The 27,247-nt window shown below is 37.5% G+C and overlaps 16 protein-coding genes across 16 annotated transcripts; 5 read left to right on the forward strand and 11 right to left on the reverse strand.

Annotated features, from left to right (window-relative positions):
* Nucleotides 1–600: 600 nt before the first annotated feature.
* AC631_01049 (uncharacterized protein) lies at nucleotides 601–1,485 on the forward strand (the record flags this gene model as incomplete). Its single annotated transcript, XM_015609879.1, has 1 exon — nucleotides 601–1,485. The coding sequence occupies one exon, from the start codon at nucleotides 601–603 to the stop codon at nucleotides 1,483–1,485; it is 885 nt and encodes a 294-aa protein (XP_015469254.1).
* Nucleotides 1,486–2,474: 989 nt separating this feature from the next.
* AC631_01050 (uncharacterized protein) lies at nucleotides 2,475–3,371 on the forward strand (the record flags this gene model as incomplete). The annotated part of the gene is made up of 1 exon (XM_015609880.1): nucleotides 2,475–3,371. One exon carries the CDS (start codon nucleotides 2,475–2,477, stop codon nucleotides 3,369–3,371), a length of 897 nt encoding a protein of 298 aa, XP_015469255.1.
* A 398-nt stretch (nucleotides 3,372–3,769) lies between these two features.
* Nucleotides 3,770–4,348, reverse strand: AC631_01051 (uncharacterized protein; the record flags this gene model as incomplete). Its single annotated transcript, XM_015609881.1, has 1 exon — nucleotides 3,770–4,348. One exon carries the CDS (start codon nucleotides 4,346–4,348, stop codon nucleotides 3,770–3,772), a length of 579 nt encoding a protein of 192 aa, XP_015469256.1.
* Nucleotides 4,349–5,427: 1,079 nt separating this feature from the next.
* On the reverse strand, nucleotides 5,428–6,351 carry MIR1 (Mir1p; the record flags this gene model as incomplete). Its single annotated transcript, XM_015609882.1, has 1 exon — nucleotides 5,428–6,351. The coding sequence occupies one exon, from the start codon at nucleotides 6,349–6,351 to the stop codon at nucleotides 5,428–5,430; it is 924 nt and encodes a 307-aa protein (XP_015469257.1).
* Nucleotides 6,352–6,758: 407 nt separating this feature from the next.
* On the reverse strand, nucleotides 6,759–8,582 carry CDL1 (Cdl1p; the record flags this gene model as incomplete). The annotated part of the gene is made up of 1 exon (XM_015609883.1): nucleotides 6,759–8,582. The coding sequence occupies one exon, from the start codon at nucleotides 8,580–8,582 to the stop codon at nucleotides 6,759–6,761; it is 1,824 nt and encodes a 607-aa protein (XP_015469258.1).
* A 494-nt stretch (nucleotides 8,583–9,076) lies between these two features.
* AC631_01054 (uncharacterized protein) lies at nucleotides 9,077–10,807 on the forward strand (the record flags this gene model as incomplete). The annotated part of the gene is made up of 1 exon (XM_015609884.1): nucleotides 9,077–10,807. One exon carries the CDS (start codon nucleotides 9,077–9,079, stop codon nucleotides 10,805–10,807), a length of 1,731 nt encoding a protein of 576 aa, XP_015469259.1.
* A 164-nt stretch (nucleotides 10,808–10,971) lies between these two features.
* Nucleotides 10,972–11,773, reverse strand: AC631_01055 (uncharacterized protein; the record flags this gene model as incomplete). Its single annotated transcript, XM_015609885.1, has 2 exons — nucleotides 10,972–11,607; nucleotides 11,663–11,773. The coding sequence occupies 2 exons, from the start codon at nucleotides 11,771–11,773 to the stop codon at nucleotides 10,972–10,974; spliced, it is 747 nt and encodes a 248-aa protein (XP_015469260.1).
* Nucleotides 11,774–12,037: 264 nt separating this feature from the next.
* SAC1 (phosphatidylinositol-3-phosphatase) lies at nucleotides 12,038–13,885 on the reverse strand (the record flags this gene model as incomplete). The annotated part of the gene is made up of 1 exon (XM_015609886.1): nucleotides 12,038–13,885. The coding sequence occupies one exon, from the start codon at nucleotides 13,883–13,885 to the stop codon at nucleotides 12,038–12,040; it is 1,848 nt and encodes a 615-aa protein (XP_015469261.1).
* A 182-nt stretch (nucleotides 13,886–14,067) lies between these two features.
* Nucleotides 14,068–16,401, forward strand: DOA1 (Doa1p; the record flags this gene model as incomplete). The annotated part of the gene is made up of 1 exon (XM_015609887.1): nucleotides 14,068–16,401. One exon carries the CDS (start codon nucleotides 14,068–14,070, stop codon nucleotides 16,399–16,401), a length of 2,334 nt encoding a protein of 777 aa, XP_015469262.1.
* Nucleotides 16,402–16,563: 162 nt separating this feature from the next.
* AC631_01058 (uncharacterized protein) lies at nucleotides 16,564–16,884 on the reverse strand (the record flags this gene model as incomplete). Its single annotated transcript, XM_015609888.1, has 1 exon — nucleotides 16,564–16,884. The coding sequence occupies one exon, from the start codon at nucleotides 16,882–16,884 to the stop codon at nucleotides 16,564–16,566; it is 321 nt and encodes a 106-aa protein (XP_015469263.1).
* A 161-nt stretch (nucleotides 16,885–17,045) lies between these two features.
* On the reverse strand, nucleotides 17,046–18,593 carry TRP3 (bifunctional anthranilate synthase/indole-3-glycerol-phosphate synthase; the record flags this gene model as incomplete). The annotated part of the gene is made up of 1 exon (XM_015609889.1): nucleotides 17,046–18,593. One exon carries the CDS (start codon nucleotides 18,591–18,593, stop codon nucleotides 17,046–17,048), a length of 1,548 nt encoding a protein of 515 aa, XP_015469264.1.
* A 190-nt stretch (nucleotides 18,594–18,783) lies between these two features.
* On the reverse strand, nucleotides 18,784–21,651 carry MCD4 (mannose-ethanolamine phosphotransferase; the record flags this gene model as incomplete). The annotated part of the gene is made up of 1 exon (XM_015609890.1): nucleotides 18,784–21,651. One exon carries the CDS (start codon nucleotides 21,649–21,651, stop codon nucleotides 18,784–18,786), a length of 2,868 nt encoding a protein of 955 aa, XP_015469265.1.
* A 244-nt stretch (nucleotides 21,652–21,895) lies between these two features.
* On the reverse strand, nucleotides 21,896–23,746 carry AC631_01061 (uncharacterized protein; the record flags this gene model as incomplete). Its single annotated transcript, XM_015609891.1, has 1 exon — nucleotides 21,896–23,746. One exon carries the CDS (start codon nucleotides 23,744–23,746, stop codon nucleotides 21,896–21,898), a length of 1,851 nt encoding a protein of 616 aa, XP_015469266.1.
* A 309-nt stretch (nucleotides 23,747–24,055) lies between these two features.
* SFH5 (Sfh5p) lies at nucleotides 24,056–25,090 on the reverse strand (the record flags this gene model as incomplete). Its single annotated transcript, XM_015609892.1, has 1 exon — nucleotides 24,056–25,090. One exon carries the CDS (start codon nucleotides 25,088–25,090, stop codon nucleotides 24,056–24,058), a length of 1,035 nt encoding a protein of 344 aa, XP_015469267.1.
* Nucleotides 25,091–25,236: 146 nt separating this feature from the next.
* AC631_01063 (uncharacterized protein) lies at nucleotides 25,237–26,484 on the reverse strand (the record flags this gene model as incomplete). Its single annotated transcript, XM_015609893.1, has 1 exon — nucleotides 25,237–26,484. The coding sequence occupies one exon, from the start codon at nucleotides 26,482–26,484 to the stop codon at nucleotides 25,237–25,239; it is 1,248 nt and encodes a 415-aa protein (XP_015469268.1).
* Nucleotides 26,485–26,689: 205 nt separating this feature from the next.
* On the forward strand, nucleotides 26,690–27,208 carry TVP18 (Tvp18p; the record flags this gene model as incomplete). The annotated part of the gene is made up of 1 exon (XM_015609894.1): nucleotides 26,690–27,208. The coding sequence occupies one exon, from the start codon at nucleotides 26,690–26,692 to the stop codon at nucleotides 27,206–27,208; it is 519 nt and encodes a 172-aa protein (XP_015469269.1).
* Nucleotides 27,209–27,247: the final 39 nt, after the last annotated feature.

Below are 27,247 nucleotides of genomic sequence, written 5' to 3' on the forward strand. Positions count from 1 at the left end.
TATATCTATCTAATTGATGTTCGTGTCTCCTTAAATCATGAAACTTGTAAAGTTGAAGGTATATTTGATTTCACTGTCTCACCTAGTCCGCAGTTACTAAAAAAAAAATGAGACCTCAAGTCTGTTTGACATCCACATTATACAAAAATATGCATATCTACAATAAAATGATGCCATCGAGTCATGAGAATACTGTATAAGCCAAGGTAGTTCGAAGTTTTGCACCTATAATGAAAATAATATTTTTGTAGATTTTATGCACTTCTTGTTTCTATTATGCCGAAAGTTAAATTGTGGAATCTATTACCAAAATCAAGCACCCTGTACACCAGCTAACATGACGAATGGGACCTAAGCCTAAAATTTCAAGATAACGGATCGCGTCGGGTCACTACTGTCAAAACTCATCCGGCTGAACAAGTTATTTTTACGTCAATAAGTCCGATGATTACCTAAGCCGTATATGGATATCTTACTGTTCAATACAATATAAATATAAGGCATGGTCTCGAATATATACGATGGTCTGGAGAACTGAAGACATAGAAATCATTACGGTTTACAGTTCGTAATAAGAAAATCAATTGTTAAAAAAGACTTATGGGATTTGAGTCGACTAGTGCAGGAGTTGCTGCAAGTATATACTTGGCGTTATATACAATTTATCTCTTGTTGGTTATAAATGTGGTCAGACATAAGGGGTTCCACTTCCTTTATAGGATTTTGTTGTTGTTTGGGTTGTTTAGAGTGAGTGGACAGCTTTGCGGTGTTGCATTTGGGGTTTTGGGGATTGAGCACTGGCATTGGCTTATTGCATATTTGGTTCTTACTGCAGAAGGGTATTTTTCGTTGATTATTGCAGCATTTCACTTTGTCATTCAGAGTCAGGTAAAACAAACAGGGAGCTCTTGGTTGCAAAAAAAGAAAGGTAGTGGTGAGAAGAAGCATAGATCGTGGGTTTTGAATCGGTTTTCCAACATATCGTGGTCGTTTTGCTTTCATATTAATTTGATCCCTGCGAATGCCCTCATCATTGCGGGAGGTACAATGTTGACTGGGCTCGATCCTAGCAGGTTAAGTGAAGAGCAATCAGAGGTGAATACGTCTAAAGGATTACGTACAGCTGGACAGACCATATTTCTCATCGAAACGATCATTGTAATTCTACTTCTGATTTATGTATACGTCAAAGAGAGAATCAGATGCCGTACCATCTATTTGTTGTTTGCAGCATCTCCATTCTTGCTAGTAAGAGGTATATTTGGGATTTTATCTATTTATGTTGACAAGATGAACTACTACCAGCTTTCGAACTACGACGGAGCAGGTCTAACATCGCAGTTTGTGGCTTACGAATATTGTCTCGCGACAACGATGGAGTTTGTTGTTGCCTGTTTATTGATTTCCAACTATTATCTTGACAATGATCTGAAGGTATCTGAATCTGACAATTTCAACAAGATTGAGTCCGAGGAAAGTTTATAGAAGCCATGAATCGGTCTTGATAATGGTGGATAGGCCCCTTTATAAAATATGGTCAAACGATGTTGTGAGTGAATAGTTTTATTTTTAATTCATTTCTACCTATTGACTACTTAACTTTTTACTTTTATCCGTCACTAATTTTAATAAAATCATCTTATAGACTGTTACTCAAGTTCTAGAGAACAAATTTTAAAGGTTGTGAATTGCCGTAACTATGTAGAGAAAAAAAAAATTTTGTAGGCGGAAAGATTTCTTGTTCTTCTCAACGAATTAATCAAAAGTAGTTCTTCTGATAGATTTCATTATCTCCGTGATTCAGAGAGGGTCAGAATTAATTTTCAACGTGTGTCTTGAGGCTTGTGTAATTCCGCAGAATTCGCATTTCAGGGTGCATCAAACAAGAGATGATCCAGAAGATGAGGCAGAATCTGAGCCTTCAGTCGAGGATGGGGGATCTGTCACGTATTGCGTTTTAACAATCTCTGTAGGATTTCCTTTCACTGTTTTTACGAGAACGCAGTCGTTTTCTAAGCCAAATTAGTCGCAACTTCGAGTGATTGACTCTAGAGACTACCTCTAGAAAACACCCATTGCATGACACACATGTTCTTGAAGTCTATTGTCCTATGAAGCAGTAGACTCAAAAGTTCATCCGCTTATGCCCCATAAATTACATAAATAAACCCCACAGATAACTGAACATAGCCAAATGTATCACCTATAGATCAGCTCTACGATCTCGCCGTAAGAGGCCACAGAATTCGTGACTGTAATGTACGGCTGAACAATAGAACGATTTCGCATCTAAAAACGGCGCTTACGTAAGCGCAGATTAAATGCCAATTCTTTTTTATACACATAAAGGTTGGAATACTATATAAATGGTAAGTAAGGGTTGCATTAAATGAAGACTGTGTTGATAGCTTAGATATATGCAATTGATTTCATAATATTAAAATTGCTTATAATAATAAATAGATAATACTAACATGGGATTCGAATCAACTAGTTCAGGTGTCGCAGCCAGTATATATTTGGGTTTATATACCTTGTACCTTTTGTTGGCTATAAATGTTGTCAGAAAGAAAGGGTTTAAATCCATATATACGGCATTGTTGGCATTTGGAATATTTAGAGTGGGTGGACAATTATGTGGTGTTGCGTTTGCAGTGTTGGGAATTCAGTATTGGCCATGGCTAGTCGCATATTTGGTGCTTACTGCAGAAGGGTACTTTTCGTTAATTATTGCAGCATTTTATTTTATTGTCCAGTGCCAGATAAGACAAAATGGGAGATCGTGGTTGTGTAAATGTAAAGAAGAACGCAAAGAAGAGCAAGAAGCAAGCAAATTCAAGCATACATCTTGTTTGTCGTGGTCAACTGTTTTTCACTTGGTATTGGTCCCAGCAAATGCTCTTGTTATTGGTGGTGGTACTACGTTGACAGGAATTGACACTGATAGATGGGACCAAGAGACCGACAAGATTAATACGTCGAAAGGGTTGAGGACAGCGGGACAAGCCATCTTCCTCATACAAACTATTATTGTAATTTTACTTCTGGTATATGTGTACGTCAGAGAGAAAGTCAGAGGACACACAATCTACTTGTTGTTTGCAGCCTCACCATTCTTGCTTGTTAGAGGTATATTTGGAATATTGTCTATCTTCATAGACAAAATGAACTACTATCAACTCTCGAACTATGATGGGGCAGGCCTCACCTCAGATTTCGTTGCTTACGAATACTGTCTTGCAACAACCATGGAATTTATTGCTGCTAGTTTATTCATTTCTAACTATTACCTCGATAATAGCGAAAAGGATATTCTGGACGAAAATTTCAGCAAGTTTGAGTCCGACGAAAGTAGTTCCATTAATGCATAATTAAATCTTAAATTTGACAGACCGTATATGAGCGAATAGTTTTTACATGTTAATTTTATAAGTGAACAAAGTGATTTAATAAAATAATTTGACGTAGTATCTACCTAACTTTTATTGCTAACCTTTTATCTTCTTCAGTGAAATCCTATTAACAATAGCAGTTGAAAATATACTCTTTTGATTTGTTTGCTGATAATGTTTTTCAATTTTTCTACAAAATAAAGAAATAATGATATTTTGACAATTTAATAGTTATACAACAAATAATTTTGGGAATCAAAAACGGTACAACTTAGAATAAAATGTTATACAGTAATACAAGCGTTACAAGAAAAGGAAAATAATTAATTCCACAAATTGCGAAATTTTTCAATAGTTGCGAAATCTATTCATGCAACTCATTTCTTACCAAAAAACGAGGCCTTGTTAGTTGATGGGTTATAGTTAATTCCTGCATCAAGCTGAAGTTGAACTAATAAGTCTACTTCGAAGCCTGTCGAATTAGATGGACAAGTGACATTCTTAGCTTTGGTGCTAGCATAAATTTCATATTGACCCTTAGTGATTGGATCTGGGCACGCTAAGAATTTGGACGAGTTCTGGTAAGTCAATAAAGAGTTGTTAAGACCGAAATGTTCACTCGATTGGTTCTTGAAAGCAGTAGTGGTTAATCTGTAGTTCTTATCGACATAAACAGTTCTGTTAGATGGGTGAGTGGTATTAGTACCGTTGGCCAATGGCAAGTTCAATGTGTATCCATTACTAGCCTTGATTCTTCCGAAGAAAGCTTGTTCATCGCCTCCTAACACTATATCACTTCCATTGAATTTGACCAAATTGTATTGGAATTTTTCGCCTTTGTGGTGGGCAATCAACGAAAACATCGGAGAAGATGGGGCGAAAAATCTCTTAACTGAGAGACAGTTGACTTCAAGAACCAACATGAATATGGCTAAAATGGTTGTAGATAATCTCATTTTTGAATTCTATGACAACTATTATTCCTCTATTAGGTATTCCTTCAACTTTCTTCTTTCCCTTCTTACAAGACTACAATTTCCTTATATATATACATATATACTGCTGCGGCAACAACGGAACATCCAAGGCGATAGCCTATATAGGTCATATATAAATATGTATCCCAGGTCATCTTGATGCATATTAAGGTGAACCCTGGTATTCTGTGGAATTTCTTTCCAATATCTTTGCTGTTTTGGGATTGCTAATGATCGTTTTAAGAATGTTTACATTAAAAAGTAAATAGAGTTGCGAAATTTTCTTCGAATGTTGCTGAAGCCCCTATACCTATAGCCCGATGATCATTTTTGTGCCTACATTGATTGCTGTTATCAGCAACTACACATCATATTGTTAGACATTAGGGGCCCCACAAACACAATAATCGCTTGTAAAAGTGATAAAGTTAAATCGACTTTTGATGAATGATTCGCATGTAAGCGAAGTTAAAGACATTAGCAACGAAGTCTTCAATGACATCATCGGCAAACTGTGAAGATTTACCGATCCGACTCGTTTTGACTAGATGACTGAATTCTTTGGGCTAGACTCGAAGCGAGTTCATCGGATATCGGCAATAAGAAAATAGCTTTGATAAGCAGAGAAGGATATGTGAGAATTTATTACATAATCAAATATTTGATTTCTTTTTAATACCATTCCAGACGTATGCCATGGGCTTTCCATTGCTATACAGAACTTCTGGATTAGCTTGATCATGGGATCAGACATCAATCGTGGAGTATAGAAGTAATTCAATGTACTCGAACGTCTTCATGGGTCATTCACAGAAACATCAAACTAGATCAGAGATCATTCGGTAGCGAATCCATCTCGATGGTTCAGGTGATGGTTCAGGTGATAAATTGAATAGCCCCACGTAGACCCACCTAATCATGTACTAATTATGTTAACGAAATCGGTTAAGTACAACTAACGCATATAACAAAAGGTGAATATATTTACATATATATAAACAATTTCATATAAATACAGACCTAATTACAAGTTCTAATTTAGATAAGAGCTAAAGAACCTATAATTCAACAGCCTTTGGACAGTTCAACATCTTCTTAATGTGACCGTAGATGGTGAATTGTAAGGAGGTTAAGGTACCGACCATAACCAATCTGGTTGGTAAACCGGCGAAAGAACCGACAACACCTAATTGCTTAGCTAATTGACCTAATAAACCGATGGTAGATTGACCTGGAGCCTTCTTGGTCTTGTTAACCTTGGATAATAAGGTATCAGCAGGTTGGGAAACGAAAGCGGCAGCACAACCAGCGATAATACCGGCAGACAAGTTAATTAAGGTCAATTTGGTTTCAGATAATTGGTTCTTTGGGGTACCGACAGCACCGAAAATAGCTTCAGCAGCTCTTTCGAAAACCAAGAACTTAGCGATGTTATATGGAATTTGCTTGAATAAAATTGGGGTGAAACCGTTGTAGAAAGAACCAACACCTTCTTCCTTTAAGATTCTGGAGAAACCACCGATTAAACCGTTAGCGAAGTTTGGTTGAGAAACCAATCTAATTCTAGTAGCTTCTAATGGACATAAAGCGATATCAGCGAAGAATTCAGCTAAAGCAGCAGAACCCATGTAGACGGAGTTCTTGTAGTGCTTGGCGGTATCAATACCGACAAGTTCAGTGAAGTTCTTCTTGAATAATTCGTAACCACCGAATTTGAAACAACCTTGTAAAGAGTAACCCAACACGGTTGGTCCTAAACCGGTTAATAAAGCACCAGCACCTTCGGTACCGACAATTTTCTTAAAGGATCCGAATAAACCGTTGTTGTATACAGTTGGTTCTAATTGAATTCTAGTCTTGATAACATCAATTGGGGTCATGGCACCGTGAGTAACACCACAACCAATAGCACCAGCTAAGGCAAATGAAGCGTAATCACCGACGGTGTATGTTGGTAAAGTTTGACTTTGAGGAGTAGCCATCTTGAATATCTATGTGTGTCTATATATTAAATAAACTAAGAATTTAGTATATCAATATCGAAAACAATAAAAAAAATTTTAGGGAGGAAATGGTTGAATTTAAATCGACGAATTTTTCAGCTCTCGGTCGATTTCGGAAATAATTTTTTTTTCTTTTCTTTCTGAGCGTGGCTCTAATACAATAACAATGTTTGGCTAATTACAGGGACACAATAACCATTACTATTTCGGTCAAAATGCGATCAGGATGCACGTCTTCACGTAGCGATTCGTGAAATGTAATGTATATATGGAGAGGTAAGGATTTAGTGTAGTTTGATGTAGATCTATGTATATATGCGCATGGGAAGGAGGGACTGGAAAGGTGGATTAACGGAATAATCAAGGGGAACTAAATAAGCGCAATACTAAATATGCACACCCAATTGATTAAGTAAGGATTTATTGGATAATGCGTTCATTGCAGCCCTCTGACTTGCAGCCTTTTTGTTGGAGTCGACACTGGAACCGACAACTATATCGTTGACCAAGATAGAAACCTGGAAGTCATTGCCGACCTTATTGAATCTGTAAATTGGGGTGAGGTGATTGGACCCTAACACCGCGTACAAGGTATTTTTGGAGTTGTTGTCGAGGGGGTGCTTTGCGTCTAGTGCGGCTGCGGGATATGGAGGGAGCGACGGGAGCGACGGAAGGTTTGGGAGGTGCGAAGGCTGTTGATGGTGGAACTGGTTTTGGTGTGGAGGTGGAGGAGGGGCACCATACGGCTGGGGTGTTTGCTGAGTAACCGGGAAGGTGCTGTAGGGATGCGCGTAGATATTGTCGGTTGTGTGGGATTGTTTGTCTTGGCCTTGGCTAGGTATACTCACTTGCTTGGTTGGGATATGATCTTCTATTGACGGCTCGTATTCTTCTTCGGAGTCTATTTTTGGTGAGTAGGGCTCTTCGGTTGACGAGTCGTTGCCGTTGTTGTAGTTATCGTCGTCGTTGGCGCTGTCATGGTTTGTAGACAGAGGTTCCGAGACGGGTTGTTTCGGTTTCTGCAGCTCTTCGTAGGATGCAATCATGATCTTTATTACATCGTCGATTTTCTGCTTATTGGAAAATGCATCAGCCGCAGCCTTGACCTTGGCCTCCTCAGCACCAATGCTACTGGTGCCAATACCCAACGTTTGGCCATTTATGGACAATTTGACCACATGTGGGTCGGATTCCAACGTCTCGAACTCAAGGGTGGTATCTTGGGGTGGAATGTAATACATGTTTGTCACCTGTTTGAATAGAAAGTTCAACTCGATCAATGCTAATTTGTTTAATGGCTTCAACGTTTCATGATTGTCAATAAAGTCTTGTATTATGGGCTCATACAATTTCGCAATCCATAGCTTAATTTCGGCAAAAGAATACCCATCCAAGACTAATCCTCCAATGTATGCCAAGAATATATTACTTAGTTTAGTTAATTTATCATCTAGACTTATTTCATTGGAAAAGTGGAACTTGTAGTTGTCAGCTAGATTATACCCGAATGCAAGTTTTGTGAGGATGGAAGTAGACACTAGTTTGAACTGTAAGTAATACAAATCGTCTTCGTGAATATCTGGGAGCTTCTCGTCCAATATTTCAATTAATGCAAATTCTAACAACCTCTTCCCTCTCAAACTTAACTTAGCGTTATGCGATCGGTTGAAGTCGTTGGCATCGTCCAGCTCTAAAAAGTCCGACGGCTGTCTAAACGACTTATCTGTGAGAATCTTATTCAACAAGCTTTCGTTCGATATTGGGGGCAACACCGGTGGAAACGATTCAATATTCACCTGCTTGCCCGAATTCACTCTCTGCTTCAACACCTTCGCCAAATTGCTCCCAATATCCCGTGGCGGCGTGTAATCCAACAAATAACCCACAAACTTATCTGCCTTCAGAGATTTGAAATTTATTTGGGACAACGCCAATAAAAACGGCAATAACCCTTGATCATACAAAAACTTCATTCTGACCGCTACTTTTAATTGGGAAGAGCTCAAGAAATTCTTAGTCTTGTCAATAATGCTTAAACTATCGCCCTGGTTTGGATTATCTAAATACGTCGATAATTCCCCAAATTGATCCAAACTTGGTGCTTTAGTCAAGATTTGATTAAGAGTGGCTTGTAATTGAGAAATGTTCCCTTTAACTTGATGTAAATCATCACACCAAGTTAAAAGATCTTTTTGAATCAATGGCTGCATCAATACAATGCGGTTTTCGGTCTAATTATCCTGAAATCCTTACCAACCTTGCTGATGATGATTGTTTAACTATACTATCAAGTGTGAAGAGTACTAAATCGACTAAGAAAACAGGTCGTGTAAAATTACCAAAATCACTTCAGTTTTTTTTTTGAAATTTTTTTTTTTTGGCAGGTTCAGCTCTTATGATAATAGAAGGGTGAAAAAATTATCGTTTTATAAGACCAAATATTTTAAGGTTTTTGAGGTATTAAGCTGTGTTAATCAGAGCTATTGTATTTAGTATTATTTTTATTTGTTGATTTTCATATTTGACAATGTTTTTCTGACTTAACCACTGAAAGTTTCTATTTTTTGCAATTTTTCTCTTTACTTAAGAAAGAAAGAAAAAGCCGACGAAAAGCTAATACTGGAGATTATTTTACTACACACGAGACATAGTTTTTGCTTAAGCATAGTAATATTTGATAAAACTAGCGCAAAAGACGATAATAATGAATACTACAATTACTGCAAAATTTTACGATGAGGAATTCGTTCCTGGGACCACAAATATATTTAGTTCGGCCGACGACTCGTCTTTCGACTCGTCGTCCAGTGGGAGGCCAGTGAAGAAAAACAAGAAGGGGGTGATTTTGTTGCCGCAGCCATCAGACTCTCCCAATGACCCGTTGAACTGGTCTACTCCGCGGAAAATGTGGCATTTCTTTCTACTTTCGTTCATTACTGGGCTTACGGCAGCCGTGTCCAATGATGCTGGGGCAGCACAGGACTCGTTGAACGAGATATACGGGATTTCTTACGATTCAATGAACACTGGGGCCGGGGTATTATTCCTTTTCATTGGATGGTCGTGTATTTTCTTTGCTCCTGCTTCTTCCTTATACGGAAGACGTATTACATACTTGATATGTCTTCTCGCAGGTTGCTTGGGATCAGTTTGGTTTGCATTATCGAAGAGAACTTCTGACACCATCTGGTCGCAGGCATTTGTGGGTATGTCTGAAGCATGTGCAGAAGCCCAAGTTCAACAGTCATTGTCTGACATTTTCTTTCAACATCAATTGGGGTCTGTTTTGACGGTGTATATTTTGGCTACTTCCGTAGGTTCATTCTTGGCTCCTTTAATCGCACATTTGATTTCCCAAACGCAAACATTCAGATGGGTTGGCTGGTGGGGTGCCATAATTTGTGGTGCTACATTGGTTGTATTATTTTTTGGTTGTGAGGAAACAGTGTTCGACAGATCAAAGTATTTCCCTGTCTACCAATCTTCTCGCTCAGTCGATCATCATATCGAGGAGAATGATAACAACGAAAAAAGTAAGGATGAAAAGGCAACTGAAGGGGGTCAGCATAACAACGAACCTTTGCAAGTGTCTCCAGATGAAAGCAAAGGAGTGTTTGCCCCTATTGAGCACGAATCACAAGCTTCAAAAGAACAATTATTACCATATCATAAGAGAATTGCTTTAATTACGCCCTCTCCCTATTTAATAGGTTTTGGTTTCAAACAATATTTAAGAAGATTTGTCATTTATTTCAAGGTATTTACTCTTCCTGCTGTGTGGCTTTCAGGATTATTATGGGGGTTACAAGATGCTTACATGACGTTCTTCTTGACTACTCAAGATACATTTTTTTACGATGACCCATGGAATTATACCGAGACTGGTGTAGCGGTGATGAACGTCGCAACTTTAATTGGAGCCGTTCTTGGTTGTTATATGTCTGGTGTTCTTTCAGATAAACATGTTTTATGGATGGCCAAGCGTAATGATGGTGTATCAGAACCAGAGTTTAGATTATGGCTATTATTTATTACATTGTTGATCTCTCCTGCTGGTTTAATCATGTTTGGGGTTGGTGCCGATAGAGTATGGCCTCGTGAAGCTATATATGCCGGTTTAGCATTTATTGGTTTTGGATGGGGCTCTATTGGTGATACCGCCATGTCATATTTGATGGATTCATACCCTGATATTGTCATCCAAGGTATGGTCGGAGTTTCTATCATTAATAATACTTTAGCCTGTGTCTTCACATTTGTTTGTTCATATTGGTTAGATGGCTCTGGTACTGCAAACACATACATTGTATTAGCTGTCATTGATTTTGTTTCTATTGCCTTCATCATCCCAGCATTATATTGGGGTAAGTCATGGAGAAGAAGAACAAAGAGAATTTATATCTCTTTAGTTGAATTAACCCAAGGTATGGGTTAGAATTTTATCCATGTCCATTTCTTAACCTGTACTTCTTCGCTGTACTTTTCTTTAACTCCAAAGCTTAATTCCATAATTTTAATCTTAATTAATTTTTCACTACAAATTATGTTTGATATAATAATACAGTTTATTTTAGAAAGACTTTTTATGTAAACAATAAATTAATCCAATTTCATTTCGTCTGCTGTATCCACAGGCTGATCATTTGGATTTTCATTTCCATTAGAATCATTTTCATCTTTCTTATTCCAATAATTTTCCATTTCATTATCAAGCTTGCTGACTTTTGATTCTCTTTTCAATTCTTCCTCACTCTTACCGGACATATACGCCGAAAGTTCTTCATCCAATGTGTCAATGGACTTCTTTTGAGGCTTTTGCTTCTTCTTCAACGCACTATGTGGCTTGCCTCCTGATGCAGCATTTCTTGGACCTTGTTGGCTTCCCTTGGGAACAACTATACGGTCTGCCAATGATGTGGCACTTTCTACGACCAAGTTTTCACCCATAGCCTTTCTTCCGTCAAATCTGGAAATGGCTATGGAATTATTTTTATTATGGTCGTATTGGAAGCAAACATATGCAACATCATCCTTTCTAGGATCAAATTTGACAAACTCGACAGGAGCGACTCCATCGAATAAATTAGATAAATCTTCTCCATTTAAATCTGGGTGGATATTCTTGACTCTGAGAATAGGTCTGGACTTAGAAATAGCTGTAACTTCTCTTGGAACCGAACTTGACGGTCTTGGTCTATCATTTCTTCTTCCATGTGGACCTTTTGGTCTTTGATGCTGATTGTGCGAGTTAGTAACCTACCCTTCTATCATCCTATTTCTAGATACATACTGGCTTATTGATTCTTGAGTTACCTCTTTTTGGCCCACTAGGAAATTTTTTGGCTGGCTTTTTTTCGCCAATGATTTCATCTAAAGACTTTTCCAATATAGGATTAGACATGTTATCGATTGCTATAATTAAAAATATTTATTACAGGAAAATTGTTGATCAATTGCCCATAAATCGTTGAATTATTGATATTTGGTGATAGAGGAGCTTGTTACACAAAATCATAAGGTAATATCATATATTCTCTATAAAATACTTCTAAACAATGAAGTAAGTAAAATAAGACGTTGTAGTGTAGCAGCACGATATAATAAATAAACAGAACTATCTAAATAATACATGTAGCGAAAAAAAGGAAGATGGAATAGGAATAAATTAATTCTTTTTCTTTCCAACAGTCTTGAAGTTATCTTGTTCTTCATATCTAATGCCAGTAAATTTACCTTCACCATCAAAAACATCGACCTTTTTGATGAAATCTAACTTGTTTAATTTAGGCCAGTTGACAAATTGATAACCGTTTTTATTGAGATATGTCAAACTTTTAGCGTTGTAGAAAATACAAGCACCCACAACTAATAAATTCTTCCAATCAGTGATAGAGCCTTTTGGATACCATAAAATGGCGAAAAGGACCAACAATGAAGTACACATCAAGTAAGGTAACAATTGAATGTATGGGGGTCTTCTGTCAATAAAAGGAGATGTAAGGGAATCGCGGAAAGGTCTGTAATTGCCTAGGAATAAATCGAAAGAATCTTGACGAGCACCGTCTTTCAAGTTGTTTCTGTAATAACGAGTTATTGAGTTGATTAAATCGGCCACAGCTCCCCCACGCGTTCTTTTACCAAGACGGGTGAAATCAGTCTTTAAAGCACCAGTACCAGAGTAAGCAAATGAAACTGCATCTGCATTATCAGCCCAGAAACTCATGAAGAATAAGTTGAAACCTGGGTCTAATATTTCCCATGGGGCAGCATCTGTTGTTTGTAAGTACTTAGACTTGATGAATTGATTTTGTAAAACCCAACGTCCGAGAGTGGATTGAACAACATTGGTACGATCCAAACAGTCCATACAATTCGTTCTGACAACCTTATTTTGGGTTGATAAAATAGAACTTGACCTCAAATCAAAATGGAAGTAGTTATCACTGGTGTATCCCAACTGAATCAAACGTTCTAACAAAAGACTGATTCTATCCCATCTCATGTTACGGCATTCGTGATGGAAATCAAAATAGATATATTTGACATGGTCAGCCAAATTTGGTGGTAAAGTTTCAACCGCACCCTCATATGCTTCCTTGACAGCTAATTCATACCCTTTCTGGTTAACAAGATTAACACAAAAGTTATCACCGTATTTTTCAATTTGTTCGGCAAAGTGCTTCTGGGAGGCCTCAGACGATGACTTTGTAGAAACCACCAAGTTTGGTCTATACTTCAAGTTATTGATTTCACACCAGTAGACTGGAACGGAGCCTCTGGTTTGAATATATGAGTATATCTGGCTATCGTGTGTAGTTAAAATTTGTTCAGTTTCATTGTAATTACCAACGTTACCGTCGTCATCTATTCCACGACGGAAGTATCTAGTACCTGCTCTCTTAACTGAACGACGGGTTACCAACGCAAATTCTAACGACTGGTGGCCCTTAAACTCTGCCGAGTGTGACTTGAAGTAACCGTATATAATGGGCGTGACGAAGTCAGTGGCCGCTGCTTCTACCAACTCATCACACAAGTACGCGTTCCACCAGAATCTCTGATCATAACTTACCGGCTTTGACGTGAATTGTCTCTGCAACGAGTTCGTCAAATCGTACTCATTATCAATAGAGTAAAACAAAGTAGCCTTTGTCAAGTGCTGGTGTAACAAATCAATATAGCTTGATTCTTCAGAATCCTTTTTCGACACCAAATCATTACTCAAAGGAAGGATCTTAAACGAATCAATATGTGCAATTTCCTTACCCAAAACTGACCCAGTAACCGTGTGCTTATCAGCAATAATCACATACTTGTTAATCTTTAACTTAATAACACCGATAATACATGAAATAGCCGAGGGAGCACTGCCAATATTTAATTTGGAATAAACACTTGGTAAACTATCTGACACCTGTAAACCACTATTTCCACTCAAGTAAAGATAATTTTTGGTTCTACTGTTCTGGAAGATGTGAGTTCCATCAGGAGCTATCGAATGAAAGAGTGTCATTGACTATGCTTGCTATTTCTCTACTTATCTTTGAAGAAACTATTCACCATTTTTATGGATTTGCTGTTTCTGTTCAGAGCGCGGATTAATGCTATTGAATTGCCACTTCATAGCGAGTTAAAGATAACAACTTCTTTATCTAATAGATTCAATTCAAGATAGATCTTAGATTAAGCATCATAATGGATAAATTCAAGTTGAGTTGTACCTTGAACGGTCACGAACAAGACGTAAGAAGTGTTATTTCACCTTCAGATGATACGGTTATTTCAGGGCTGAGAGATGGTACGGTGAGAGTTTGGCATGCAGATGAAGCAAAAGGATGGTCAACACCAGATATTACAGGGTTATTGGCATTCAATTCACCAGATAATTCGTTTGTTAACAGTGTGACATACGTTGATAATGGAGATCAGCCACTTGTGGCTTCAGGAGGTAAGGATTGCATTATATATTTGAGTGATCTCAAGCCGGACGTAAATGTGACAGGAGCTATGCCGGAAGAATACGTGAAGTATCAATTGGTTGGACACGAGAGTAATGTGTGTTCCTTGCACCACCAGGGACAGTACTTGATCTCGGGATCGTGGGATGCGACGTCGAAAGTATGGGATCTTGAGTCGATGTCCGTGAAATTCAATTTGACGGGCCATGAATCATCTGTTTGGGATGCCAAAGTTGTCGATGCAACAAACAATGTATTTTTGACTTGTTCGGCGGATAGGACCATACGTAAATGGCTTGGAGATCGGGAAATTTGGAGTATTCCTGGTCATGGGGATGTTATCAGAAAATTGCTTATATTGCCAGGGGGAAAGCAGTTTGCTTCTTGCTCTAATGACTGTACGATTAAAATTTGGGATTTGGAGACTGGTAGGGCCTTGCAAACGTTGACAGGACATGACTCGTTTGTTTATGATCTTGGTATATTGCCTAATGGTGACATTGTTTCTTCTGCGGAAGACAGAACCGTTCGTGTTTGGAGAGATGGCAAAGTGATACAGGCAATTACGTTGCCATGTATTTCTGTTTGGTGTTTAGGAGTTTTACCAAATGGCGATTTTGTTGCAGGTGGCTCAGATAATAAATTAAGAATCTTTTCAAGAGATTCTTCCAGGATAGCTCCTCCTGAAGAATTGAAAGAGTTTGCAGAGGCAGTTCAACAATCAAGTATTGCGGAACAATCTGTAGATGACTTGAAGAAGACAGATATTCCTGGATATGATGCATTGCTCCAACCAGGAAAACAAGAGGGTTCTACCATAATGGTCAAAAACCCAAACGGAACTATCGAAGCTCACCAGTGGTCTGGCGGTGAATGGGTTAAAATCGGTGATGTTGTTGGATCTGCAGGAAATTCAGGTGGCAAACAAGAGTTTGGTGGTAAGCAATGGGATTACGTCTTCGATGTAGATATTGAAGAAGGGGCTCCTCCATTGAAATTGCCTTATAATACCAATGAGAATGCTTATGCTGCAGCCGAAAGATTTTTATCTGTGAATGAATTACCTTCGACCTATACAGAAGAAGTTGTCAGATTTATTATGAAGAATACAGGTGGAGTTGAATTGGGCCAGCTGACTAGCGCTAGTGATAATCCATACGCGGATAAACATCCAACACCTCCAGCTGCTCAAGTAACTGCAAACTTGACGGTCATTCCCCAAAAACAATATATTTTCTTCAAGGACTTCAAAAGCGATCAATTGGTTAAGGGTTTAACGAAATTCAACGAAGAGCAAACAGCAGAGAATAAGTTCTCAAGCGAAGAAATATCACAAGTTACGTCAAATTTAAGCGTATTAAACTCCAAGGAAGCATTGGAATTAATTACCATTTATCTTCCAAAAATTTTCAATAAATGGTCCGAGAAATCACGTCTTATTGGATATGATATATTGAGAATTAGTATTCCTCGTGTCACAACAGCTGATTTGTTAAGGTCTACAGATGCAGCAGAAATAATTTTGAATGCTGTGAACTCTGGATTAAAAATTGTAAATGGTTCCAACTTACCTCTTTTTATGATGCTTTTGAAGGTTCTCAATAATCTAGTAAACAACACCTTATTCATTCAGTTATATATAACGACAAACGATAATGGCCTTGTTTTCTATAATGAATTCTTTGAAGAAATGTTGGTCAGATTGACTAAATTGATCACTTCTGTTTCGAAAGATTCTGCTGCTTTACAGAGTAAGCATTTCAGCACCACTGTTACTACCTTGGCTACATTTGTATACAACTTGTCTGTATACCAACTGCAGAATACTTCATTAAAGTCGAACCCAGCTAGTGCAAAACCAATATTAGATTTTGCCACTCAAGTTGGAGAAATATTGGTGGAATCAAGTTCTGAAGCTGCCTATAGACTAGTAATTGGATACGGTAATTACAAATACGCCAAAGCAGCTGTTGCCTCTCCAAAATGGCTTGCAACTGTTAAAGAGCTCTATGTTACTAAGCACCCCGAACAAAGATTCGCTGACTTAGCAAGCGATATACAAAAGTTATAAATCATTATTTAGAATTTTATATTAATATACACGTATATAATACCCGTGTCAACTAGCTACTTTTCTGAAGATTTTTACATCGAACTTCGTTGAACCACCTAACTCTTAATTATAAACTACATCTGAACATTCTCTCCCTACTTTAAAGAACACATATGCCTATTAGTAGAATAATTCTGGTACTTTGTGAACATAGCTTACTAATTTTTGAGCAGTATCAAGATTTAAATTATCAGACAATTCAATAGCAGATAACACTCTCACCGAGAGATCACTAGTTCCAACCTTTCCGATGATCTCATAATTCTTATTGACTACTAATTCTTCTCCTGGGTTAGAAATTAATGTGATGGGTCCATTACTTATGAGGATGGAATTATTTGAAGATGGATCATATGATTGACATTTACCCATAATACGAACAAGTCTACCTTGATGTTGTTCTAATAACGTGGAATCTATTCTTATACTTGCGGCGTCCATTACTTTATAACCTTATTAATTAGTTCTATGATGTATGATAATCTTCTTAAACATCTACACCATAATTAAGTCCAAAATATAGAACAACGCGTAACAGGCAATTCACGTGTAAAATGGTTCTATGATCTTTTTGCATCTATTTATCTATAAAACTATCATTACTAACAAGTACATAATTCATTTAAGAAGTCACCAGCTCTACCTTGTTCTTCAGCTCTCATTAAGCTTTCTCCTATCAAAAAACCATCGACATTGTCTTCGTATTTGTATTTTTTGACATCATCAACATTAGTTATTCCAGATAATGCTAAGACCAAGACATCGCCCTTTCTGCCACTCTTGTTTTTAGCAGCATCAACTAAGGAGCTGGTGGTTCCTAAATCAACGTCGAAAGTGGACAAATTACGGTTGTTTACCCCGATTACGAGAGGTTCTTTGTTATCACCTTTGTAAGTGAGCTTGACAGCTAAGTCCAATTCAGAGGCATCATTGACTTCAACCAACGGAACCATACCCAAGGATAAGGAGTATTCGTACAATTCTTGCAATATGTGAGAGTTCATCAACATTTTGACGATCAACAAGACGGTATCGGCACCAGCTAAACGGGCTTCTAAGATCTGGTACTTATTGAAAATGAATTCTTTTCTTAAGACTGCCGGTCTCTTGTAACCTTCCTTGGTAGGAGTGTCGATAACACGACGTATTAAAGCCATGTCGTCTAATGAGCCTTTGAACCATTTTGGTTCTGTTAATACAGAAATGGTCGAGCATCCATTCGTGGCGTAAGTCAAGGCTTGCTTACCAGGATGAGCTTGAATGTTAATGTCACCTTTAGATGGGGATGCACGCTTGAACTCAGACAAAATAATGGTTTGTTTTAACTCTTTTTGGGTGTAGATAATACGATCATAGAAATTTATCAAGCTTGGGGCTACGGACAACGATAATGATATTTGTAACTGTTCAAATGACTTACCAGGAAGCTGTTCAATGATTTTATAGTCTTCCTTACGCTTTTCAAAGATCTTGATCAAGATATTTTCCTTTCTAGCAGGAGTGACAGCTCCTTTAGAAGCATCATTTTCTTTCCAAGTACCACCTTGAACAGATAATAAATTGTCAATCATTATCTGTCCAGATTCGGTTAAGATGGATTCCGGGTGGAACTGCACACCTTCTATTGCGTATTCCTTATGTCTTACACCCATAATAATTTCTGGAGACGTTTCAGTGGATGCTGTCACCTCAAGACAATCAGGCAAAGTTTGTTGAGTACCGGCCAATGAATGATATCTCGTAACAGCAACTGATTGCGGGACGTTAGCAAACATACCTTTTCCATCGTGCTTTATAGTAGTAGTTTTACCATGAACAATTTCTCCAGCGTACGAAACATCACCGCCAAACACATCAAATACACATTGTAATCCCATACAGACACCGAATATTGGCAACTTTCCCTTGAAATGCTCAATAACATCTCTTGAAACACCTGAATCTGTTTGTGGATGTCCAGGACCTGGAGATATGAAGATAATATCCGGCTTTATTTCATTTTCAATACGAGCTATATCGATTTTATCATTACGATAGACGTCGACTTTTCCGCATAAATGAGATTGATGAAGATATTGATATAAATTCCAAGTAAAGGAATCATAATTATCTATCATCAAAACATGTCTCTTGAGCAAATCACTAGTCATAATGTAATTTAAAGTCGGTTGATATAATTTTTCACTTGTATGGTTTTACAATATTTATGTCCCATTAAATTTTTTTGAGTCACTAATACAGGTTACTAATTTAAATAGATTTTGCAAGTTAAATAAATTGTCTATAGACTTATATGATATACAAATACATTTAGTAGTCTTTTAGTGTCTATAGAAAGGTTTAACCCTTTCTAGTTCTACGTCTAACTCTAGCACTTATTGGAGCATCCGATTGTATGTCTTCTGGTTCAGAAATGTTGGCTTCATCTATAGATGCACCATCATGATCGGCTTCATCATCATAATCTGAATCAAGTTCCACACCTCTTAATAAAATTGAACTAACCAATTCTAAAATCAACATAAACAAAGACGAAAGTATAGCCAAACAGTAGTTGGATATACTTACACCAATGTCTAACCAGGAGCCTTCAGTTCTCACTAAGAAGAAAAAGTTCAACGACAAGAAATCACTCGTTGAAATGATTAAGGTGGAAATAGTGAATTTTCTGATTTCCAATCTGTAGTTCATAATACCAAGACAGGTGGAAAGCAAGATATATGGGATTATTAATTTCAACATCAACAATGCACCCATTGGGAAAGGATCAAAAATAGGAATCAATCTGTAGACCGAGTCCAAGGAGAACGATGAAATGGAGGCCACATTACCAGTTCCAAAGAATGCAAACTGTAGGAAGAAGAAACCGATAATTGTGATTCTTATGACCTGTAACCAATATCCCTTTGGAACCAATCCGAGCTTGCGGGCCTTTTGTATTTTTCTGGTAGAAAACTTTAATGATTGTTCAATATTTAACCATTGAAGTAACACCAAAGAATATCCCACGTAAAACAACAACTCAAATGAGATGGTTAAAATAATAAACGTAGGAACAAATGTCAAGAAAATACTTAATAATCTGAGTTGGTAATCTGCGGAGGGATTGAAAGAATAAAAAATAGGCACCACAAATAATGACACAACAAATGTTACCCAGCCGGTGATCTGGGAATGAAGCGGTAAACCCTCTCTAGCTTGCAATGACAAAACAGATACGTTTGTTGGATATAACATGATAAGTATGACCAATATTTGAAGACAGACTAAAGTCTTGTTATAATTATCGATTGAACGTTCAAATACCTTTCTAGCACCGAATATACCTGTTAAGAGAGCAGCAGCAGCACCAGCGTTGATTTGAGTTAAACTCTCAACTTTAACTGGATCTAAGTTCGTAAAAATACACATGGATGTACAACTTGACAACCATAAAAGCTTTTCCAATAATTTAATCTTTCTGGATTTCAAAAAGAATGGATATAAACCAATCAATACAAAAATGATTGAGAACATAATCCTTTCAAAAAAACCGTAAACAATTCCCTCGTACATCCCAATAAATGAAACCAATACAAAAACTTTAGTAGATGCGGAAATGCCATGTAGAAATTGATTTAATCCTTCGATTAAGTTTGGAGATTCATTTAGTATAGTATACCAAAAATATAATGGGAAAGCTGCATACATGTAGTAGTTAAATGGCGAATTTTGATAATACAACACATAGTTGATGGATATGGCCAAAATACTGAAGAATCCAGCCAAAGCAGGCGAAAATTTAGTGTCAGCGACAGTTCTGTTAGTGAGGATGAATAGTTTTAAGAAAATAATAAACGAATAAATAATCCAGCCGAAGAAACCCAAAGTCACAATTGATCTTAATAAAGCCCAGTTGTACGTCTGTAAGTAATTTAAACCGTCTAATGCATGCTTCAGTAATTCCTCTGATAAACTAATTGCAGCAGCTTCATTTATCCTCTTATCATATTCCGTGAGATCACCAAATTGTAATAAAGTAATTAGTGTTTCAATTTGGGTTTTATATTCTGCGATGCTCTTTTGATTGAATGGATCAAATGGTTTAAATGAAAACTGATGATTGTAAACTTCACTTTCTTTAACAAGATATTGCTCAACAATGGCTAAAGAATTAGCATATAAAGCCTTAATTTTAGTTATAGATTCAGCATCAATATAGCTTAACGGTAATTCACCAACAGAGTTAGCTGGATAATTTGCACCAATTAAATATGCCATTAAGGAGGCAATATCAGCCTGATTAACATCATTTCTTACTAAATGGTCGAGCTTCCAAGTATCAAAGTAGTCGGCTTCATATCCACTAGCAACAGGGTCTTGAATTGTTGATAAAAGTTCTGGATCAGCCGAATCACGAAGTAATTTTGGTTTATTAATACCTGCACCCCAAGCAATCAAAGGCGTTCTTGTATTATCTGGATGTCCATCTCCATGTGAACCAAAATCAGACATACCGTGATCTGCTGTGAAAACGAAAGCAGAATCATCATCACCAAAGAATTCGTTGATTCTTGGAATCAATTTTGATAACTCTTTATCAATGTATTCAATATTGTCGTAGTACTCAGCGGAATAAGGACGGTAAGCATGCCCGGCAGTATCTGGTCCCAATAAATGTAAGAAGAATACGTTACCTTGTTGATGTAATTCATCATGTAATGTCTTGTTTGTAGCCAGGTTTTCCATGAGTTCGTTGAAATGATTAAACACGAACGAATCCAATTCAATTGAACTTTGTGTGAAGTCTTCAAACTCATGGCCATACATACAAGTATCTATTCTTCCAGGAACCACATTATCACCGTATGCAAACATAGGCAAGATATCTGGTGATCCAAACGAATATGTATGGGTTGATTGGTTGAAAAATGAGTCAAAATCAACAGGATTCTCCTTCCAGCCTTTCGTGACGGCAGAAACATCTTCGTAGAAACCTGCAATCATGGCAACATGCCCAGGTCTCGATTCAGTTGGCATTCTTGTATTGGATATTCCCCATGTTCCTTCGTTTAATGCCAAACTTCTTAAATATGGTGCTAAATATTTAGTTTCTCCTGTTCTAGGATGCTTTAACTTTTGAAATGTCTTATCAGCTCTTAGTCCATCACCAACTATTAAGAATAATCTCTTTGCTGGTGGACTATCGGTCGATTTGTGATTGTCCATACCATGAACCAATGGCAGGACAAAATAGATATCGAAGATAGACCATAAATAAAAGAAATGGAAAATCAATCCTATGAACAAAAGCAATTGACGATTCCTGTTCATGATCTCGAGTAAGCGATATGTTCTTCAATCAATTCTTTTAGAATACAGAATGAAATATTTCATTAAATATCATCTACGCGTTGATCCACCAGGGTTATATAAAATTCGCGTTTATGAAATTACTATACGGTATATACTTCTATGAATTAGACATCTTTATCCAGTTGCAGTTCTGTTTATAGATATCCATAGTACTCGTAAACACTCTTAACAGCTCTGTATATTCTTGAATAACCTTGAAATCACGCTCTAGACATTGCTGGTAAACTTCAAAGCAAGCAGAGCTCGAATTTATTAGTTCGAAGTATTCTTCATCTTTCTTTGATCTCTCTAATTGATACTGTACAATATGCTTCTTATAATTGAGAAATTCCGATTGATAGTTACGAATTGAGGAAACATATCTCATCCAAAGTTCATTCGTTAATTTTCTACTTAGCAAAGCTTCTGGAGGAGTTGGAGAAGCATAATTGTGAATAGTTGGGGATGCATGCAAGTCCAACATGGTTAATACTTTCTTTCGAGTACTGGAGGGTACAGAGTGGCCCTTGACAGAATTTTTGTTGATGGGAGTATGAAGTGTTTCAGCTTTAGAGGTACCATTTGTATATTCGGCTACTCTTGGCCGTTTAGATTTAAGTTTGGATGAGACATCTTCACTGATCTTCCTAGTTTTAACATTAGATTCATCCTTGGGTAAGTTTTCCAAGACTTCGGAAAAGTCCACATTTCCAATATCAGCACCTAGGTGGGATTTCAAATCATCAAATTTAAAAGTTCCCGTAGTTTTCGGTCTTTTATTTGATGAACGATCATGAGAAACACTATTATTTCTAACGTAGCTTGTTGTTGGTGCCACTGGTTTATTTCTCGTGGGTGAAACAGAACGTCGACTTTTACTTAACCGACTGGGCTCTTGTCTGGGCCTGAGATTCATTCTAGCATCAAAAAGTTGCTCTACACCATTGAAAAACTGATCCATATCGTTTGCATAGGGTTCTGATTTGACTTGTGGCTCGCCCGGTGATTCGTGTAGTACAGATACAAATTCATCATCGTCCGAATCTGAAGTGTGATTCGGTTCCTTATTACTCGAACTAGTCAGACTCTTTGTAGAAGGCTGTGTATTTGATGGTGCACCCGTCAGTTTGGGAGGGCTCTCTTCAACGCCATCATCGTCTAACACTATGGGATCACTCGAATCTTGTCCATGCTGACCAAAATTGTTTGTATCGTAGGTATCATGTTCACGGTGGGCCGACCGGTTATCCAGCCTTCTTTCATTATGTAATGAACCAGGTTCAGGCTTATCCTTTGCTCTTTCTTGTGTTCTTCGCCTCTCCATAAAATACTGATCTAGCACATCTTCCTCCTGAGCAAAATGACTAAATGTGTTCTCCCATTCCTTTCTATATGCATCTCGTTTCCTTTCGTTATAATGCATATTTTCTGCCTCTTTCTGATTTTCCTTTTCCTTATATCTCTCACGCTCCATTTTCTCCCTCCTTCTATCCTCTCTTTCTTTTCTTATCTGTTCTTCAATTTTCTCCTTAGCAAGTTTTGCAGCCCTTCTTGATTGGTCTTCACGATCCTTTTTCAATTTCTCTTCCTGCGCCTGTTTCTGCTTTTCAGCTATGTCCGGATTTTGGTATGATTTGTAGAAATGCTGATAAAACCCATAATATCCTGGGGTTCTGTTTGATTTTGAAGTTGATGTGGAAGTTGATGTATGCGTAGACGTAGAATATGTTTTGTATGAACTATAATTGCTTTTTCTGTGTTGAATATCATATTTACGACGTTTTTCAGGATCTTTTAACGTTTCATATGCCTCTTGTATTTTGATAAACAATTCATGATGGTTTGTATCTGATGTTTTATCAGGATGATATTTCACAGCTAGCTTTTTGTAACAACGCTTGATATCATCATCACTAGCGTTAGACGCCAAACCTAGCACCCGATAGAAGTCTGTTACGTTTGATGCCATGTCATTAATGAATACCTTTTGTAATGTAATTGTGAAATCAACTCTATTTTTTTAATAGTCGCACAGTGATCTCAAATCATCACCAGATGATTGACTTGAAATAGCTTGCTAGAAAGAATAAAAGATATCAGTATTATTGTATAGCAAGACATTAAATCAATTCTACAAGTTCAATTCTACAAGCTCGTCTACATTGATAATGGAATATATCGATAAATTCTTCTTGAAAATAAAAATACATGTAATAGAGATTAAATATTAGTTTAGAATGAACCATTGTAGAAACAAATTAAATTCAGAATTAGATACCTACTCGACAGAGAGGTTAGCGTTTTGGATTTCTTGGTCTTTCGTTTGTGCGAGTATGACTTTAGCATAGGCTGGAATTTCAGCTTTTGGAATGGATTCGGCTAAAGAATCTAACAGACTGTATTTGGTAGTCTTGCCTCCATTGTATTCTGCTGGCAAGTTATCTTTACCAAACCATTCAGATAAGTTACCGTTGCTCAAAACCTGGAACTTCTTCAAAGTCTCAGCGCTGATGATACCCATCTTTTTGAGGAATGTGAACACCCATCCCATAAATACTGGAACATTAATGAAGAACTTTACAGATAATAACTCTGGGTAGTTGGCACCAAAGATACTGATAATCTGCTTCGTTGAAGCCTTCACATTAGGGTCCATACGAAGCATGGAGACGTTGTTATAGTCATGGACTTGGGCGATTTTGTTGTTCGTTGGATCAGTGAAATCTGCAAACAGCAACGATTTTTCCATGATACCTATACGCCATCTCAAGAATTGAGTACCTTCCTTGGCACCTTCTTTGGATTCCCTTTCTCCACCGTATTGTTGGAACACCTTCTTAGGATTTTTAAGCTTTCCGTATAAGTTCCAAGTAACATACTTCATGTTATCGTCACCATCTGGATTCCCAGTAACAACCCCTAATTGATCCAATTCCTTGTCAAATTCCTCTTCGTAAGCAGCAGAAAGAGGTTGGAACTTATTTCTCCAATTCAAGGTGTTAACCAATCTTGTCGTAGCAGTTTCGACATCATATTCGTCAGCTATCAAGAACTTCAACAAAATCTCGTTTCTAATAGAAACATCAACATGTTCATTGGAATCAACATTGACACAATGACCAAAAATTTCGTCGTATTTAGGGTTATCAGTCTTCAGTAATATTGTAGGAATAGCCTCAATCAATTTTGCCAACTTATCTATTTGATCAGCCGTGAGGTCGGTAGATTTTATAGTATCACCAACTGAGCTAGCATTTATTTTTTCAGCTGATTGATTGTTAGTTGGTTTTTCAACCACTTCGGTTTCTGACATGATGTTACGACTGTTTCTAATTCTTCAGAAAGAAAAGGGACTTCTTGTTTATCTTATATAGAAAAAAACTTCAGCCGGACTTCGGCTAAAAAAATATTCCCTGAGATTATCTATTACTCGAATCTATAGATTTACGTATATACAACTTAATTATTAGTGGTACTTCCTGGAACAATCTTGAAACTCAAGATATCGTTCTTACCATTGTCTACTGTATCTTCTTCACCAACTCTTACACCACCAACACCTTCAATTGAAGCGATAGTAACATCTCCCATGATTTTTCTGGCGACCGATATCACCGGGGTGCCTCTTTTCACAAGCACACAGTCCCTGAATACATTTTCACCCGAACTTCCAGTGAAATTATGGATACTTCTAACGGGGAAGACAGGAACCAACTCCAATAAGTCTGCAGCTGCTTGTAATAATTGTACAACACCAGTTGAACCGAATCTGTAGAGCACCAAGTCTCTGATATTTTCGATTCTGTTACGCAATTTATCGTCCAAGGGCTTCAATTCTGATTCGGGACCCAAATCATCGATGGTATCAACGAATTCAGTTCCCAGGTCGTATTTGATGTATTTTTGACTGGCTAATTTACGCAAAAACACTTCAGTGATTGAAGATGTTAAGACGCATTTTAATTCTGGGTACTTTAAAATGATCTTGGATACATTCTTATCTGCATCTGGATGGTCCATCTTGTTAAGAGACAAGACGGTGGGAAACTTGACTTGCATAAACGCCTTGACCACCTTCTCGATCGTTTCATTATCCCAGTCTTGCAATGGTGCTAACCCAGGCAAAAGGTCAAGAGCTTTTCCAATTAACTGCTTATTAGCCGAATATCCTCCTAGTTGCTGTCTCAAAGTCTCCAAAGTCGTAGATTTAGTGGCTGTGTGCTTTCTGACCACTGAGCCCCATCTTTCCATAAGATTCCCAAGAATCCACTTGAAGATCTCATCCTGCAACCACTCGATATCTTGTAACGGATCGTACCCTCTCGTAGCCTTCCCCTCTGCATTAGTGGTTCCACTAACGTCCACGATATGAATCAAACAGTCTGCCTCCGTCAAATCTCCCAAAAATTTATTTCCTAATCCTTTTCCAAGATGAGCATTGGGAACCAACCCTGCCACATCCAACAACATGATGGGAACTCCTCTTTTTCCATCTCGACAATATCCATAATTTGGTTTACATAGTTCCTTTTTATCGAACCTTGCACACGCACAATCAATCTCTAGATACCCAGTAGCCTTATTTGGGTCTATAGTAGTAAAAGGAAATGCTCCAACCTTGGCATTAGCATCTGTCAACGAATTTAATGTAGTAGATTTACCAGCAGATGGCTTTCCTACAAGAGCAATAACTGTTTCTCGTCCCATCTATCTATCTCTATCAATAATATACCATCAATATTCTAAATAAAAAAGATTTTATCACCAACTACATCATCTTTGGCCTAGAGGCTTTTGTGCAATTTTTATATTAGGCCCTTATGTATTACGTTTTCTTTTGCGTTTATTAACAAACTATACGTTGTTTATAAAGCAATTACGATAACATAGATAATAAGCTAATGGAAATACAATGGCATTGAATATATCATCAGTATTTAGCAACTTGTTTTCAGGATTTTCGAGTGATTTCAAGAAGAAGAACTTCTCTTTATACGGTCAATGGATCGGGTTACTTAACATATTTTTATGTATAGCATTGGGAATTGCTAATATTTTCCATGCTTCGGTGGTGATCGTATTTTCAATTATATGTATTGTGCAAGGGTTAGTGGTTGTGTTTGTTGAAATTCCATTCTTGTTGAAGATTTGCCCCTTAACAGACAGATTTACCAACTTTATTAGGAACTTCGATGAGAATTGGCCAAGATGTGGATTCTACTTGTTAATGGCAGCAATTCAATGGCTTTCATTGACGGTTCAAGCCACAAGCTTAATTGTGGTTGCTGTGTTCTTCACATTGGCCAGTATCTGTTATGCATTGGCAGCATTTATGCACCAAGAGTACTTGAAGACCTCGTTCAATGTTGCCGGTGATCCGGACTCGCTTGAAGGTCAAGTTGGAGACCACATCGTCAGAAATGTATTGTAGGTCAACTAGACCCACTTCAATTGGTAATTCCGGCCCTTA

Source organism: Debaryomyces fabryi (genome assembly GCF_001447935.2).
Source record: "Debaryomyces fabryi strain CBS 789 chromosome Unknown contig00013, whole genome shotgun sequence".
NCBI classification, from domain to species: domain Eukaryota; kingdom Fungi; phylum Ascomycota; class Pichiomycetes; order Serinales; family Debaryomycetaceae; genus Debaryomyces; species Debaryomyces fabryi.